The 16,542-nt window shown below is 42.0% G+C and overlaps 1 protein-coding gene across 1 annotated transcript; it reads left to right on the top strand.

The window, feature by feature from the left end:
- The first annotated feature begins 127 nt into the window (after positions 1–127).
- Positions 128–12,825, top strand: DERL1 (derlin 1). The gene is made up of 8 exons (XM_052703992.1): positions 128–396; positions 1,372–1,483; positions 5,045–5,109; positions 6,755–6,781; positions 8,770–8,865; positions 9,498–9,550; positions 10,698–10,808; positions 12,168–12,825. Exons 1-8 carry the CDS (start codon positions 244–246, stop codon positions 12,304–12,306), a joined length of 756 nt encoding a protein of 251 aa, XP_052559952.1. The 5' UTR covers positions 128–243; the 3' UTR covers positions 12,307–12,825.
- The last annotated feature ends 3,717 nt before the right edge of the window (positions 12,826–16,542 follow it).

Below are 16,542 nucleotides of genomic sequence, written 5' to 3'. Positions count from 1 at the left end.
GCGGCGGGAAGAAGGCGGGAGATTCCCCCCCCTTCCAGAGTGGAATGGATCAGCCCGAATCGAGCGCGAAGCATGCCGGGAGCTGTAGTTCTCAAGGCAGCTGGGGGCGGGGCCGGAAGTGCGCGAGTCGGCCGAACTCGGCGGCGCCACGTCTGGCTCGGGGCTGTGCCGTTCCGGCGCTGCTCTCGTCTCTCCCTCAGCCGTCGGTTCCTGTGAGTCCTCGGCGGCGACGGTGGCTGCGACATGTCGGACTTGGGGGACTGGTTCCGGAGCATTCCGCTCATCACCCGCTACTGGTTCGCCGGCTCCATCGCGGTGCCGCTGATCGGCAAGCTGGGTCTCGTCAGCCCCGTCTACCTCTTCCTTTGGCCCGACGCTTTCATCAACCGCTTCCAGGTACGGGCCACACTACTGGTCCCGGCGTGCTCTGCGGCGCCGTCACCGCGGCTAGCCTGGGCCGAGCGCGCGCGGCATGCTGGGAATTGTAGTGCGGGGTGCGGGCGGAGCTCCTCGCAGCAGGAAAGCGGCCGTGCCTCGCTGCCCTGGCCTGCGCCCGGCTGCGGACCGGTTGGGCAGTGCGGCCGGCAAGGTGACACGGCCCCCCTGGCACCCTGTGTGGGCGGGAAGGCCGTGGAGCTTGGAGTTGGCATAACTCCGTGGCCTCATCTTCGTGGTTTCTGTTGAGGAGGTTCCTTTACATTTCTGTACGTGGCTGCATTGTTGCTCGAGTGAAAAGCAGAACAGCCGTCTGTTAGCTTCACCTGCCGTCCACAAAAGTTAATACCTCACAGTTTTCTGCACTTCTACAATGGAAATGTGACACTCAGCATTCTGATGCACTATTTACACGGCCCGTTGAAGGTGTTCATGCCCATTGAAAATAGGCAGTCACCTTCTGTCCTGGCTGTGTGCTGCCCTGCACTTAGCTGTGCCCAGTGCTGATGGTTGAGAGACTCTCAGGAGCCTCGCAAATGTTCCAAGCACCTTGTGCTGTCTGCAGATGCACACTGAAGGTTGCTGTGGGAGCTCCTCCTGTGCAACCTCCAGGTCAGAGTGGATTCTGTACCCCTTTTAAAATGGGGTCTGATCCCTGCAAGCAGATCCCTTCTGCGCTGCGGTGAAGATTTGGTGCTGTGTGGGTGTGATGGAAGCGCTTGGGAAAATTGTGTGGGATTTCTGTTGTAATCTTAATGGATTTGCTTATCAAATTAAGAAGCAACTGTTGAGGCTGCTGAAGCAGCGGTAGGTGATACTTGGGCTATTTTTAATCTAGTTCTTAATCTTCCAGTTAATTGTTAGCAAATGAAAGGTAATAACCCGTGTGTATATGATCTCGTTCTGCAGTGTATAAATGTCCTTTTCTTTGTACAGATCTGGCGGCCAATAACGGCAACTTTCTTCTTCCCAGTGGGACCTGGAACAGGTTTTCTCTACTTGGTGAATTTGTATTTCCTGTATCAATATTCATCACGTTTAGAAACAGGTATGTTGTCCGTTATTGTTGTATGCAAATGGTAAATTGTTAATGGAGTCCTAGCACTGCCAGACAGAGCTCCTGCTGGGACTGTTTGGGGGAACTGTGGCTGGTTCAGAAAGAATTGAGGAATAGGGCTCATCTCTGTGCCTTCTTATGTCAGTCCAAGGAGAAACTGCTCTGAAAACTTTATGGCTGCCTCTCTGGGGCAGGGAGCCTGTTCAGTTAGGATCCTTTCTGCAGGAGGACCTGCTGCTTCTAGCTGTCAGATATCAGGAAGTGAAAGAGAGACTGAAAGATAGTTTCACTTCTGTTTCCATATGTCTGATGTCTATTAATATCAAAGTGTGATGCAGCGTATGTAATAACAGGTATCTTTCGTGAGGAAATAATGATGTTGCTTTTTCTCTTTTTTAAAGGCAAAGATTCTTACTTGTATTCTTCTGTAGGATATTCCGAATTGAGAGAGATCCTCTACAAATGAAGCATAGTCTTCTGTCAAATAGAAATGTGAAAAGTTAAGGAACGAGTTGGTTTTTGAGAGTAGAAGGCAGATCAGACAATGGAAAAAAGAGTCATATTAATTAACTAACGGAATCCCAAAGCTGATGGTTGAAGTGGAAATGCACTGCAAGATGGGGGGGAATTAGGGAAAACCTGCTGTAGGGAGCTCCCCTATCAACCTGTCTTCCGGAGAATCTTGTGGGATACCTTTTGAGTCATAAGAAGAATAACAGGGGAATAAAGGAGTGTGGCCATGGTGCAGTATTGTATTTGGTTGTTTCTTAACTAAAGTAAGTAGTAGTAGTTTAGTAACTAGAAGTGGTTCCTTGTCTGTTGGTGGAAGGTTATAAACACATGCTTGTAAGTGAGTAAAGACAGTTATGACATTCAATTGTGCAAAGCTATATGGAATGAGAGTTCATGATAAATATAGGGGATTATAAGACATCACTGCTTGGACATATTCTTAAGAAAAAATAATAATATATATATATATATATATATGTGCTAGTTGTGCTGTGGCAGAAGTCTCTTGGAAAGAAGTCAGATATTTCAACAATAAATTTACATACCTGCACTACATACATGTATTTTGAAACTGGGAAGTCAGCTGTGGTTCTGTGGTGTGAAACAAAGCATTTCACCATATTTTAACAGTAAATTTTCTGGTATAAAGTTCTTGATTATGTCAGTCTTTCTACAAAAAATTCTTGGATCCTTCTGCACTTCTGATAGTGCAAAGTGTGTAAACTCCTGGTAATATGTTTACAGGTTGACATTGGCATAGATTTTCTACTAAACTGAGGAATAAAGATTATTATTTTCAGAGTTGCATGTGAGTTTTGAGAGTACACAGGTGTTGCATAGTAACTTCAAAGTTAAAGGGGAGGAGATTTAACTGGGGGACAAAAATCCATGTGGTTTTATATTGTACTTGTCTTCCTAACAAGCTGATGTTTAGTTTCCTGAGGGAAATGAGATTGATGTGTTTTTTGTTTGTTTCCATTGGAGAAGAACATGACAAATTTAATCAGAGAAACAGTAGTGGGAGTATGTGGAGTTCACAATAGTATGAACAATGGGACTGTGAGTCTGCAGCACTTCACTGGCTTGTTGTATGGCAACAGTGAGGAGAAAATTCAGTTTTATGTTGTTCTTCAAATATCAAACTTGCCCAAATAGTTTTTTAAAGTTTTTTCTTTCTTCTTTCCCACCTGTTGTGTTACATGCATGGCTAAACTCGAATAATGTGAAACAGATACAGGAAGCCACAAAGTGCTAAGATTAAGCAGTGGCACTCTGTCTTTTTGGATGTTTTAGTGTGTAAATCAGAAGTCAAAAGTTTAATGTATAAATTTGGTCACAAGTGGTGTTCCCCAGAGGTCAGTGTTGGAGCCTGTGCTCTTCTGTATCTTTAATGAAGACCTGGATGAGGACATTGAGTGCACCCTCAGTAAGTTTGCAGATGACACCAAGTTGGCTGGAAGTGTTGATCCTCCTGGGAGTAGCGAGGCTCTGCAGAGGGATCTGGACAGGCTGGAGAGCTGGGCTGAAGCCAATGGGATGAGGTTCAACAAGGCCAAATGCCGGGTCCTGCACTTTGGCCACAACAGCCCCAGGCAATGCTTGGGGCAGAGTGGCTGGAAGACTGTAGAGGAAATGGACATGGGAGTATTGATTGATGCTCAGCTGAGCATGAGCCAGCAGTGTGTGCAGGTGGCCAAGAAGGCCAATGGCATCCTGACTTGCATCAGAAACGGTGATGCCAGCAGGAGCAGAGAGGTGATTGTTCCCCTATATTCAGCACTGGTGAGGCCGCACCTCGAGTTCTGTGTCCAGTTTTGGGCCCCTCACTGCAAGAAAGACATTGAGGCCCTGGAGCTGGTTCAAAGAAGGGCAACAAAGCTGGTGAGGGGTCTGGAGCACAGAACTTATGAGGAGCGGCTGAAGGAGCTGGGATTGTTCAGTCTGCAGAACAGGAGGCTCAGGGCAGACCTCATTGCTCTCTGTAACTACCTGAAGGGAGGTTGTAGTGAGCTGGGGGTCGGCCTCTTCTCTCATGTACCAGTGATAGGACTAGAGGAAATGGCTTCAAGCTGCACCAGGGAAGATTCAGGCTGGACATTAGGAAATACTACTTCTCTGAAAGAGTGGTCAGGCACTGGGATGGGCTGCCCAGGGAGGTGATGGAGTCACAAGCCCTGGAGGTGTTCAAGGAACATTTGGATTTTGTGTTGAGGGACATGGTTTAGTGAGAACTGTTGGTGATAGGTGGATGGTTGGACTGGGTGATCTTGTAGGTCTTTTCCAGCCTTGGTGATTTTGTGAAATCTGCTTTTTTGTGATGAATTTTTTGCTGCTGGGTTGTGGGTCTGTGTTAGCAGTATTCCTGGGTATTTTTTGCCTGAATGAAGTTATATGAAGGTTGATAGGAATTCAGCTCAGATGCTGAGGATTCTGCCAGCATCTTACCAGACTTGGCAGTTTTGTATTTTTAACTCCTCTCTTTGCCAGGTCATAAACTCATCTGTGCATCTAAAGGTAATTTAATGTTATATCATCTGCAGGGAATGTTGCTGTTTTGGTTTGTTTGTTGGTTGGTTGTTTTTTTTTTTTTTTTGTCCTGGAAAATGTTGACACCCATTTGGAATGGGAAATTAGGCAAGTGTTTCTTCTTGGAAGAAGGTACTGAATGCATGTGTAATGTCTGTCATAGTATAGTAACTTTCTGGAGTGTAAAACCATCTTGGTAATGTAAGGAGGACATGATTTGCTTAACTGGACTGGTTTTCACATGACTTGATTGTTAAACTTTGTATTTGTGCTTTTGCTGTGTAAGTACATCTTCCTATTGTTGTTCTGTTTCCTATTGTTGTTCTGTTTCCTATTGTTGTTCTGCTTCCTATTGTTGTTCTAAGACTTCTAAAAATTAAAAACTAAAAATCATAAGCCATTGACGGTATGTAGAATAACTCTTATTTGTTGAAGATTTCTTAAAACTTTTAAAGGTAGATTTGTAATTTCTTATAAGTTTGTACCATCCCTAACAATTCTTTCTGTTTACAGGGGCTTTTGATGGAAGACCTGCAGATTACATGTTCATGCTTCTGTTTAACTGGATCTGCATTGTTGTATCCTTCTGTTCATCTTTTGAAGTATTTTGGTTCTCTGATTTCTGTCTTAAAGACCAGCTCTTAGCAACTAAGTTTTAAAGTGTAGAAATGTTTGTAAGCTTCTGTCTTCTTGGAAAGGTAACAGGTGGCTTGCAGGAGAATGCTAATGTATGTACTGACACAAGTTTGTAATTTGCTGAGAGAGGTGGAGCTGTTCAGCCTGGAGAAGAGAAAGCTCCAGGGAGACCTAATAGTGATCTTCAGTGGAATTCAGGGGTACCTTGCAAAAAGAGCCCTTACCTGCTGGGAGAAGGCAGCTAAGGCTGTGAGAGCAGTGTTGTAATAGCTTCTCTGGCAGACTTCCTGAAGAAGCTGGATTTGTTGGTCTAGGAATGCTGGGAACAGCCCTGAGCTGTGCTGTTCTACCTGAATTTTCATTAGATCTCAGTTAAGAAACTGAGAGTTGTTGCACCAGATGGTTGTGCTGCCATTCACAGGTATCTTGACAGGCTGGAGAAATGGGCTGATCAGGAATTTCATGAAGCTCAGTATAGCCCATGGGGAGCAGCCTCGTGCACTAGAAGAGGCTGGGGGCTTGGTGTTTGCAAAGCAGCTTTGCAGAAAAGGACTTGGAGGTGCTGGTGGTCACCAGTTTGACTGTAAGTTGGGAATGTGCCCTTGTGGCTGAGTGCCTCCTGGGCTGCACTGAGCAACGTGTTTCCCGCAGGGGAAAGGCTCTTGCTCAGCTTTGGTGGGAAGACTGAGGGGCTGCATGCAGCCCAGCTATAAGAGATGCAGAACTTTCAGTACTTCTCCAGTACAAGAGAGACTTGGATGTACTGGAGCAGCTCCAGTGAAGAGCTGTGAAGATTAAGGAACAAAAGCATATGTCACATGAGGAAAAGCAGAGAGAGCTAGGACTGTTCAGGCCAGGAGAAGAGAAGGTTTAGGGATATCTCATCCGTATGGATACTACCTGATGGGGGAGGGAGTAAAGGAAAAGGCAGATTTCTCTCATCCTTGGTGATGAGAAAAAAAAACAGGCACGAAATGAAACAGATTTTCTATTTAGATGCAAGAAATAACCTTTTTACTGCGGCACTGATCAGATGTCAGAGGTTGTATGGTGAGGTTTTGGAACCTCCATCCTTGGAGCCATTCCTGTTCTGTTGGTGCTTTTCCCAGCCTCCTTGCAGCAATTTGCAGTGGCACAATATGTAGGAAAGAGGGAATGTTAACACCAATGTAAACAAGATGCAGTCAAGAAAACTATTGTAAAACTATTATGTAGAAATGCCACCTCTTATCAATAGATTAACCATCTCTAGTCACATTCCACTGCATGGAGGGAATTCCTGCTAGTCCTGTTGAGCCACAGCTGTAACTAGGAAAACAACCTGTGTTGCTAAAAAGCCATCTGCATTACTGTGGTTATTGTCTGCTGGCTGTGGACTATGAGATGAATCTACTGGTTTGACTTTCTGACTCGTCATTTTGAAAGATTCCAAGTGCTTGTTCCATACGTGGTGTAAGGGAGCAAGCTGAATGCACGATGTAGGCAAAACCTTGGTGCCATGCTGTGTGTTTGTGAATTGCTAAATGCATTCTGTTCATAGCTTCTTTTTGTCTGTCTGCTGCTCTTTCCTTAATGGTAAAATGGCAGATAACTGGCTTGGCAATGGACATGCAGGTAAGTGCAGTGCAGCTTTTTTAGGTAATATGCTTGGGTTTTCTTGCTATTTACCAGCCTTACAGGCAGTGTTATCCACATGACCACAGAACACAGTTAAAGCTAGGTTATTTTAGTTTATATCAAAATATTTTGGCTGTATATATATATACATACAGTTTCCTCTAATGACTGTGTTTCTGTATTTTGACTCTTCTAGTTAAATGTGGTTCCTAGGTTAGTCTTCTCAAATTCATTCCTTTCATTTGCTGACTGAAGACTTTATTGTACAAAATGCAGCTTCAGATTCATATCAGAACTGTGAAGTGCAAAATGCTCACAGGAATGATTAAATAGCAGACTGAAGGACCAGCTTCAGTGAGGGAGTTCTTTTCTGCCCAAATGTTAAAATGGAGGGAATAAGAGAAACATTTCTTGAATGCAGTTGTGTCAGGTAACTGCATGTCTTCAGCATCTTTGCTGTTATCCTCATCTTATTTCTGTTCCCATCACATGAAGCTCACACCAATATCCCCAGTTCTCCACAAGATTACCTTAGTGTTTATTAGATTGTTCCTTAGGCTCCTTTCATAGATAGACATAGCAATCGTGCATTTGCAATCAGGATTTACTTCAGTTTAGGGCTGTTAATAATTTTACATTTACTTTGTTTTATTTATTTTTTGTTATAGAGAAGGATCCAATTTTTTTTTTTTTTTTTTTTTTATTTACAAAAGAGTGCTGAAATCACATTTTAGAAATTTTAGACTGACTGCATTGATTTGTATCTTTTTGTTAAAAAAAGAAAGATAAAATGTTTTTTAAATTTGTTCACAAAATATTGCTTAAAAGAAGGTTGTTTGGGATATAAATGTGTTTTTGTTAGAATGGAGTTTTCCCTTGTGTTGAGTGGCTTGCTTGGAAAATTAGATTATAGAGTAGGACAACTGGTCTCCCTTTCAGTTACATTCAGAAACTGTTTTTCAGTGAAATAAAAAACATTTTAATAATGAACCTAAGGTGTTGGTATGGAGAGTCAAAGTGCTGGTATAACTTGGGAAAGGCTGCTTTCAGTGGAACCTGTTGACTGTACCACTCTTGAAGGAGTGTGCTTTATCTTCTCTTCCAATCACTCAGGCTGTTTTGTACTATTGATGGTGCATTCTCCAGTTTAGAAATCAGCAGACAGCTGCAATAGAATATTCTATTTGTTTCACCAAAAATAATCCCATCAGCTCATGCACAGTTGTGTAAGTATTTGAAAGACTCTCCTCACATGGAGCAGAGGTTGACTCCAAGCTCTACCAAGGTAATTTTGCCGTGCCTGGCTGTGGTACTTCACAGTGGTGGTTTGCTGGCACACCTCCCCTCGGTGGTGGTCTGAGAGACACAGGACTGGAAATTATGTGCAGGAGCCCTTCATCTGGCATGTTAGAGTAGTCTCAGATGAGTACGTGTTTGGGTTGTGCCTTGGATCGTACATGGAGATGACTGTGGCACAAACGGTGCTGGTTGCTGTAGGTGGGGTACCAGGAGCTGGGACCAGTGCTTATTGTTCCACGTAGTTGCTTTGGAGTCTTGGTCTTGTGATGCTGCTGCTACCCTGAAGCATGGACTGCACGTGTTAGAAGTGAGGAGAAGTAATGTTTGGTCAGACACTCAGGGCAAACCTATTTTTAGTATGTGACTTGGTAATTTTGTACCTTATCACGAATTGCACCACCTGTTTGGGCTTACATGCTCACCAAAGCTGTCTTAGACTGTAACCTAATGGGGACCTTGTCTTCGTTAAGAATATTTTCCAGCACAGCAAAAGAGAATGTCTGTGTTCTCTTGCTTAGCTTTCTGATCTTGTGTGCAGATGCATGGCACGTGGTGAACATTCTGAGGCAATCTTTCAAGACTTGATGATATATCATGCTTTTAAACTTTAGAACTTCTGGTGCCTGTTGAAATTTCTCAGACTTCTGTGAAATCGACGGTAACTTTTTGTCTTTTTAACATTGCAGTTGCTGATGATTCCGCTCATCATGTCTGTTCTTTATGTGTGGGCCCAGCTGAACAGAGACATGATTGTATCGTTTTGGTTTGGAACAAGATTTAAGGTAAATCGTATTATTGGAAAGGTTTCTGCCTTGAATATGCTTACAAAGGCAATGAGGGACAAAATGGAAGTATTTTTTCCAATTAAGGATGTCCTATGCTTTCATGAAGATATATACTCCTTGAGATGCAACAAAGACAGTTCTCTTCATTGTCTTCCATATTATGTGAGGACATCTCTTCAGTAAAGCCACTCTAATGAGTGACAACTGAAATTCATTGGTCTGAACAAAAGAGGGAAAATCCAACTAAAAGCTGAACAGTATTGAGAAAATGTTTTGAAATTACTCTTTCCTGTGCAGGTTGGTTTGTTTCTGCCAGGTCTTGTGATGAAAACTCTTTTGATTGTTTTTTCCAGACCCTCTTAAATTCAGAAATATTAGGATTTTGTTTCAGATGGGCATGGAATGTAGATGGCAGAAGATGTATGGCAAGTTTGATTTGTCCGCACATTAGCGGTTGCTCAGGTTAGAGTATCCAGCTTTTTGGTTGTAATCTACTTAAGTTAATATAACAAGATCTGTGCAGTGGTAAAACATTAGGAGTCTAATCATACTTAGCAGTGCAGTGGATTTTAAGCAGGTTCAAATTCCACACTTGCACATACAATTTATGTATCCCTGTTCTTTTTCAGGCCTGTTACCTTCCATGGGTTATTCTGGGATTCAACTACATCATTGGAGGATCGTATGTATTTACAGATAAGACCTATTTGAAGTTATGAAGTCTTTTACAGCTCTCTCTTGTCACTCATCAGCAGCATTACTAAAATAAGAGGCTCAAAGCTGTATAATTGGTCTGATCCTGGTCAGTGTTGTATGGTGATTGTCTAAGGTAATGCAAAGAGGAGATGTGGACATGAGAGCTAGAGAACGTAGGTGAGGAGAAAATAGTAATAATTTGATTGGTCTGGTAGATCTGTGCATTTGGCCATTTCCTTACTAAGAGCATAATGCCCAGTAAAGAAAGATTTCATCCTGTAAGACCAGCCATTACTGCTGATTTTGGGAACAAACATAATTTGAATCTTCTAAGTGGTGTTTCTTCTTTCCATCAGAATCTCATCCAATGTGCTGCTTTTATCAGCATGCAAAACACGAAGAAATGGCGACTGCAAGCCTGTGGAGTGCCATATTAGCACTTTCTGTCTCTGTTGGCTTGTTTGGCATTTCTCTGAGCAAACAGTGATGCAGAGATCTCTGTATGCAGTTTCCTATTAGTGCCCAGTATTGGCTGTGGCCACTTGGTGCCGCTGTAACACAGTGACAACAGCGAGTTGCATGGTTGATTTATAAAAGGAGGAGATGGGAATAGGGCAAAACCAATTCCCTTTTCTGGCTGTGCCTCCTACTGACTCATCCGTTACTTGAGAAGGCTGCTTGCTAGATACCTGCTGTTTCTATGCATGACAGAAAATACTCAAGGGCCTCCATTCAGCAGTGTTCCTGCAAAATTAGGAACAAAACAGTACAGCAGGAGACAGGTTGTCCAGCAAAAACAGCAATAACTTCTCAAGCTCTACCAACTATTATTTTAGGACACTAATGGCTATACGGTCTAATTCTCTGCAGTAAACAAGCATTTAATTGCATTTTCAGTACAGTCTGTGAGAGTGCTTGGAAGGGAGGCTGGAACAGCCTGTGGATGCATTGGCACTGAATGCTGGCCCTTCTAAAGAAGTGGTTGCAAAATGCTGAGGGAAGGGAAATTTCTGTGGTTCACGGTGCTGGCAGTGCCTGTGGCAGGTGAACAATAGTAACTGGCAGAAGATGAGTACTCCTTTATTTCTGGGGAAAACAGCCTGCAAAACTGTGCTTGTTCTTTTTCCTTGCAGAGTCATCAATGAGCTCATAGGAAATCTGGTTGGACACCTGTATTTCTTCCTAATGTTTAAATATCCAATGGATCTGGGAGGAAGGAATTTTCTGTCCACACCTCAATTCTTGTAAGCTGACTTTATACTATAGCTCACTGTTTATTTGGGCCAGTTTTCTGGATTGTTTATAAGGACGTATATCTTCTGGGATTGCAGAGTGTAAAATATTTTGTTAAATGAACGTGCTTCAGTATTTAAAGGCTGTGCTATTGTGTACAGATTGAGTCATCAAAATGTTTTTTTTCTTGTAGATGGTCAGTGTTCCTTGTTTTCCCAATGGATTACTTGTGTTCCATACCCACTCTTGAGAGTGAGAGGAAAACCTGTGCCTCTCCTAGTGAATTAAACAGTAGCAAAGAAACCTCCCTGCCAATTATCAAACAGTATCCATCGGATTCTTTTTAAATTATTTTTTCCTGTAAACAACCTTTTTCTCTATTTCCATGTATCATTACAGTAACTACCAGTTAAGCAATACATAATGACAGAAATCGGTTGTAGATTTGTTGGGTGCCTTTATATGCATCTGCTCTGCAGTTGGTATCAGTAACCCTGGCTGAGAATTCAAGTCTTGGATTCTGAAGTGCTCTTTTTGTAACCTATTCATTGTTTTGGCACTGGAATATTAAAATCAGAAGCCAAGGACTGCAGTTTCAATTCCTTGTGACCACATCCATTTGAGCTGTAAATATTCTTTCTCTACCAAGCTTCAGTTAGCGATGTGGTAAGTTAAAGGTTTGCCCTATAAGAAGGTTAGAAGATGCAAAGTTGAATTACAGTTGCACCTCACAGGAGCTATAGCTAACTATTTATTATAGAGCTGAAGCAACTCTGCGTTGATAGCACCCTGGATTGACATCTGCAGAAAAGCTGTATTTTAGGTCATTACATTTCAGTGGTGGTCTGAGTTGGATGATGTGGTCTTACAGCCCCAGTTTGTGCTGTCCAGGTCACTTAAACTTTGACTTAATCAAAGTAGGTGCTTAGAGCCTTTGGTCTGCAGTTCCTCAGGATGGGTTATTTAGAGAGCAGTGAGATAATTGTAGCTTTGTAACAGTTGGAGAGAGAGATGCTCAGAATTAATTTGGATTTTTTTTATTACTTCTTCGGGGGGAAAAGGGAAAGGAGTTCAGGGAATCAAGTTTATATCACAGTGTTTATTCTCAACAGTGAGTCAATTCGTATTATGCATCTTTTCCCTTTGTTTGGATTATTATATATGAACATATCCTAAAGGTGCATGCTCCCCAGAGTTCCTCTTTCCAATTTTAAGCCCTCAGTACAGTAAAAGAATTCTGTGAGGTACTGCTTTCAAAAAGTAGTTTTATTGCAAAGCCTAGCAGGTAAAAGGAGTGCATAGGAGAGTATTCTGGTAATTACTCCCAAGATACAACTCTTTCTCAAACTCTCTCTTTTGGCTTGTCCTAGGTACCGCTGGCTGCCAAACAGGAGAGGAGGAGTGTCAGGGTTTGGTATCCCACCTGCTAGCATGAGAAGAGCTGCAGAAGATCAGCAGGGTGGTGGAAGACACAACTGGGGTCAAGGTTTCCGGCTGGGTGACCAGTGAAAAAACTCCTCCTGCCCTTGGGAAACAGCAACTCTTTGGTTTTATTTGCTTGTAGGATTGATCCTTCCTGGTGCAGAGCTTGCTAAAGAACTGAGCTCTCTGTAGTGCTGTGGGATTTTACTGTTTTGAAACAATTTTTCTGGTGCAAGAGAAAATTAAGAAAAATGTTCAGAAGGGAAAACATAGATCTTACTCCAGGCTAGCCAGTAGTGTCAGACTTGATTCTGCCATTAAAAATAAGCTGCCTTTGTACAGTCTTGTCTGTCTGTCACAACAGGCTTCCATTTTTGCCATCTTGTTCTGTGCTGTGATGGAAAAATATACTGATGTTCTGTCTTGCCTGTTAAAAGCTTTGTTGGTCAAGAATTCAGTGTATGACAGATGGATCAAACTAACCCTAATGTCTAGGAAGCTGATTTTTTTTCCATAGCTGTGCTTAAGTCCTGGGGTCTTTCGAAACATTAAGTGATATTTTTGTGCTGCATTCATGAAGTAAAGTGCAAATGTTTGTTTCCATTATTAAGTTGTATTTTTGAGAGCAGTTTTCTCTTGTCATGCAGCATATGTCCAACCCGATGCAGCATGAGATGTGCAAGACTAAGAATAAGAGGGCTTTCATTTCAAATGGCAGTTGCAGATATTCACACAATTGAAATTTTTTTTCTTCTCCTGAGATCTTCTAAGTTCTTGGCTTCTGGCTTTCTATTTTGATTGTAAAATCGGGTATTACAGACAGTAACTTACAACTAGAAAATGTAGCATACTGTGGTTAATATAAAGGGTACTCAGTGCAGCGTTATGTTTATAGTAACTGAATCTACAACTTTTTCTTAAAAGCTTTAAGAGGTCAGAGAATCAAAGCTGGAAATAAACTTTTCCAGGTTAAAGATATAATAGGTTATTATTTTTTTTTACTACAGGATTCTTTCATTGTTGAATGAGGAACTGTACACGGTTTATTAGTATCTCAGTTTTTCTGGTGAATCTTTTTGACATGGAGAGGGAATGATTCTGTACAGTAGTTTTCCTAGTACTGGATTCTTGTAGACAGAGCACAGGGCTGAGATCCAGGAAGCTGTAATGCTGACTAGCTACTTTCTCACCTTATGAATTTGAGCACACATTACTTATCTCAGTTTTTCCAGTGGTGAAGAGGACTCGTGCATCTCTCATAGGATTCTTAAAAAGTGGGCACCCCACAGTGTTCTTGGGTCATAGCTGCTAGTGGAAAAAAAATAATGCTTAAGGTCAAGTGAATAACGCTTAAGCTAGCAATGCAACTGTGCGAAATTCAACCAAGACTCGTAAGTTGGAATACAGTTATCATTTTTTTTTTTTCCTATAGCGGAGAAAAAGGAGTACTGTCACTTTTCTAGGATGAGATTGGAGTCTTTGAACTTCCAAAGACTTTTAGTGTTTTCCATTTTACTGGGTAGGCAGGACACAGAAGGCTGTTCTGCTCCAACTTGCGTATCTCAGGTATCTACAAGTAAGTATGTGAATCTGGGCCAAAACAATTTTATTACTTGTTTTTTTCCCCCCCTTTACTAAATCTGGATTATGAAGGTTGATAAACTTGTAAATACTATTTGATGTGAAACTGGTTAGAAGATTTCAGCCAGCTTGCCTGAAAAATATGCATGCTCCATTACTTTATTGCAACTCCCTTTTGTTGATCAGGCATGTGAACGAATGTAAAAAAGTGATAAGAGTCACAGTATGTGCTTTGAATTACAGGAACTTGGGAGTTTGGAAATCACCTGCCATTTTTGCCTATATAGTTGTAAGTTTTAAAGATGCTCTTGTCTCTGTCTTAATGTACAGTGGTGGGCGGGAAAGAGTGCTGCAGTGTTGTAAATACTAATCTGTTGTTGACCAACACCTGTTATTTGATGCTAACTTCAGAAGTTTCAGAACCATCAGTTTTATAGGAGTCGTGATGCAGCTGATGTTCTTGGTTATAATAATCACATCACTGTCTCCAGGCTGATACCTTGTCTTCTTGAGTCAGGAGCTAACTGCTAAGTGAAGATGCAGTAGGTTGTGACTCAGCTTAAATTCTGGTACACTCAAGTTGCACATCTTTTTACAGAAGGCCATAAAGGGGGCACGAGTGGGAGGAAACATGGCAAGAGTCATTGTCCTGGCCCTGTGGGTTGCACTGTTTTCAGCTGTAGTGCATCCACCTTCTGTAAATTAAGAGGAAAGGGATTTGCAAGGAAGATACACTTTTAATGAGTCCTGATTTGCTTCTGAGCTGCTTCAAGTCGATTTACATGGCTGGTATGGAAGATTCACTACAGAATTCCATATTGTAAATTCACTTAATTCATTTCTCGCTTGCCACTTGACCTGAAGCACTGTTTGTCCTCTAGTGTACACTGAGAATGGCAGTCTCTTGCTAAATGAGTACCTCCTTTCTTATTTTGTACAGATAATTTCCCTTTTTGTAATCACATTTTGTTGGCGAAGTTTTAAATTAAAGTTTTAATCTGTTATTGTCTCTGTTTTGCTAAATCATAATTCTACCTAAGGCAAGTTTTCTGATGCATGTGTCTCTAGAGAATATCTGACAGCTGCATTGTGACACGGTGGGGGGGAATCTTGTTTTCTCTGGTCATTCTTTATTTATAATTATTTCTTTGTTTATCACCATGAGTTTTGGCAGTCTGTGTCCTGACTTGGTTACTATCCTTTTACAGATTTTTTGGGGTGAGTGCGTGCTTAACAATTCATTCAATCCTTATTGTCCTCTGAGAAAGAAATGCCCTTCTACTAACTCAAGTTTTGTGAGGTCGATAGAGATCCTGCCAGATATCCCCAGATGCCAGGTTTTTTTTAAGGGTCTGTTATCTCAGCTGATTTGGAGACACATCCTCCAAATGACTCTCTTGAGTCTGATCATTCATCTGAGTAATCGTAGAGGTGCCAAGGAAGGTCACTGACTTGGTACATAATACGCTGTGTGAATTTGTTGAGTTCTTTAAAGTGCAACATCTTGGTCCATACTCAATACATCCGACAAAACATAACAAGTGTTTGCTTTTTTATTTTACTCAAGCTGTATAAATGGTCAGTGGGAGAGCCAGGAATGTGAAATCAAATGTCTGCTTCTGAAATCCTTCATCTTTCATTCTTATTACTTCGTCTTGGTGGCAGCTATTCTCTGGTAGCTTGGTGATTTTCTTGGTGCAAGAAAGGGACATTGAGACCCTGGAGCATGTCTAGAGAAGGGCAACAAAGCTGGTTGAGGGGTGTGGAGCACAGGCCTTACAAGAAGTGGCTAAGGAAGCTGGGATTGCTCAGTCTGGAGAAGAGGAGGCTCAGGAGAGACCTTATCACCCTCTGTAACTGAAGGGAGGTTGTGGTGCCATGGGGATTGGCCTCTTCTCTCATATAACCAGTGATAGGACTAGAGGGAATGGCCTCAAGTTGTGCCAGGGGAGATTCAGGTTGGATGTTAGGAAATACTACTTCTCTGAGTGGTTGGGTGCTGGAATGGGGCTGCCCAGGGAGGTGGTGGAGTCACCAACCCTGGAGGTGTTCAAGGGACGTTTGGATTTTGTGTTGAGGGACATGGTTTAGGGAGAGCTATTGGCGATGGGTGGATGGTTGGACTTGTAGGTCTTTTCCAACCTTGTTGATTCTGTGATTCTGTGATGTGGTATTGCCAGTGATTTAATGAGAAATGCTAAGTTGCTTTGACCCATTTTGTTACCTGATTGCCTCATGAGGGAAACTGAGAGGCTTTACCTTGCAGGATAGCATATTGCATGCGATATAGTATCAGATCTTTTCTGTGTTACTGTATTACTGAACACAGTACACAGGAAGTTAGACAGCTTTGCCTTGACGTGATAATGAGCTCAAGAAAAACACACTCTAGTCTCAAGTTTCTGTGATGACCAGTCACCTGATACCTCTACTTCTGTTGCTCATATGTGACATGAAGATGATTCATATTCTTTTCAGCCCCATATTGGATTAGGATGGTAGATCAATTTGTACTTGCCCCACGGTATGGCAGGGCACTAAATTTGGTGCAGGTCTTAGTGTTATCAGTGCATGCAGTAGTAAGCAGCTTTTTTAGTTCTGCACATCCCTAGATTCTTCTTACTTTGCCTTGGATGATAGTAACAGTGTGACTTGAAATTCGGAGTTGAGTGTATCATCTTGGTTTTATTAATGAAGTTAATTATGCAAGATATGCATATTAAGCAGAAGTATTTCTATCTA

Source organism: Tympanuchus pallidicinctus, unplaced genomic scaffold (assembly GCF_026119805.1).
Source record: "Tympanuchus pallidicinctus isolate F22 unplaced genomic scaffold, pur_lepc_1.0 scaffold5, whole genome shotgun sequence".
Lineage (NCBI taxonomy): Eukaryota > Metazoa > Chordata > Aves > Galliformes > Phasianidae > Tympanuchus > Tympanuchus pallidicinctus.
This window is presented reverse-complemented; position numbering and strand designations above follow the sequence as displayed.

Excerpts from the sequence above, each read along its gene's own strand:
- DERL1 (XM_052703992.1), top strand. The coding sequence starts at position 244 with ATGTCGGACTTGGGGGACTGGTTCCGGAGCATTCCGCTCATCACCCGC. Across the intron at positions 397-1,371 it reads CTTTCATCAACCGCTTCCAG|ATCTGGCGGCCAATAACGGC; the intron begins GTACGGGCCACA and ends TTCTTTGTACAG. Across the intron at positions 10,809-12,167 it reads CTGTCCACACCTCAATTCTT|GTACCGCTGGCTGCCAAACA; the intron begins GTAAGCTGACTT and ends GGCTTGTCCTAG.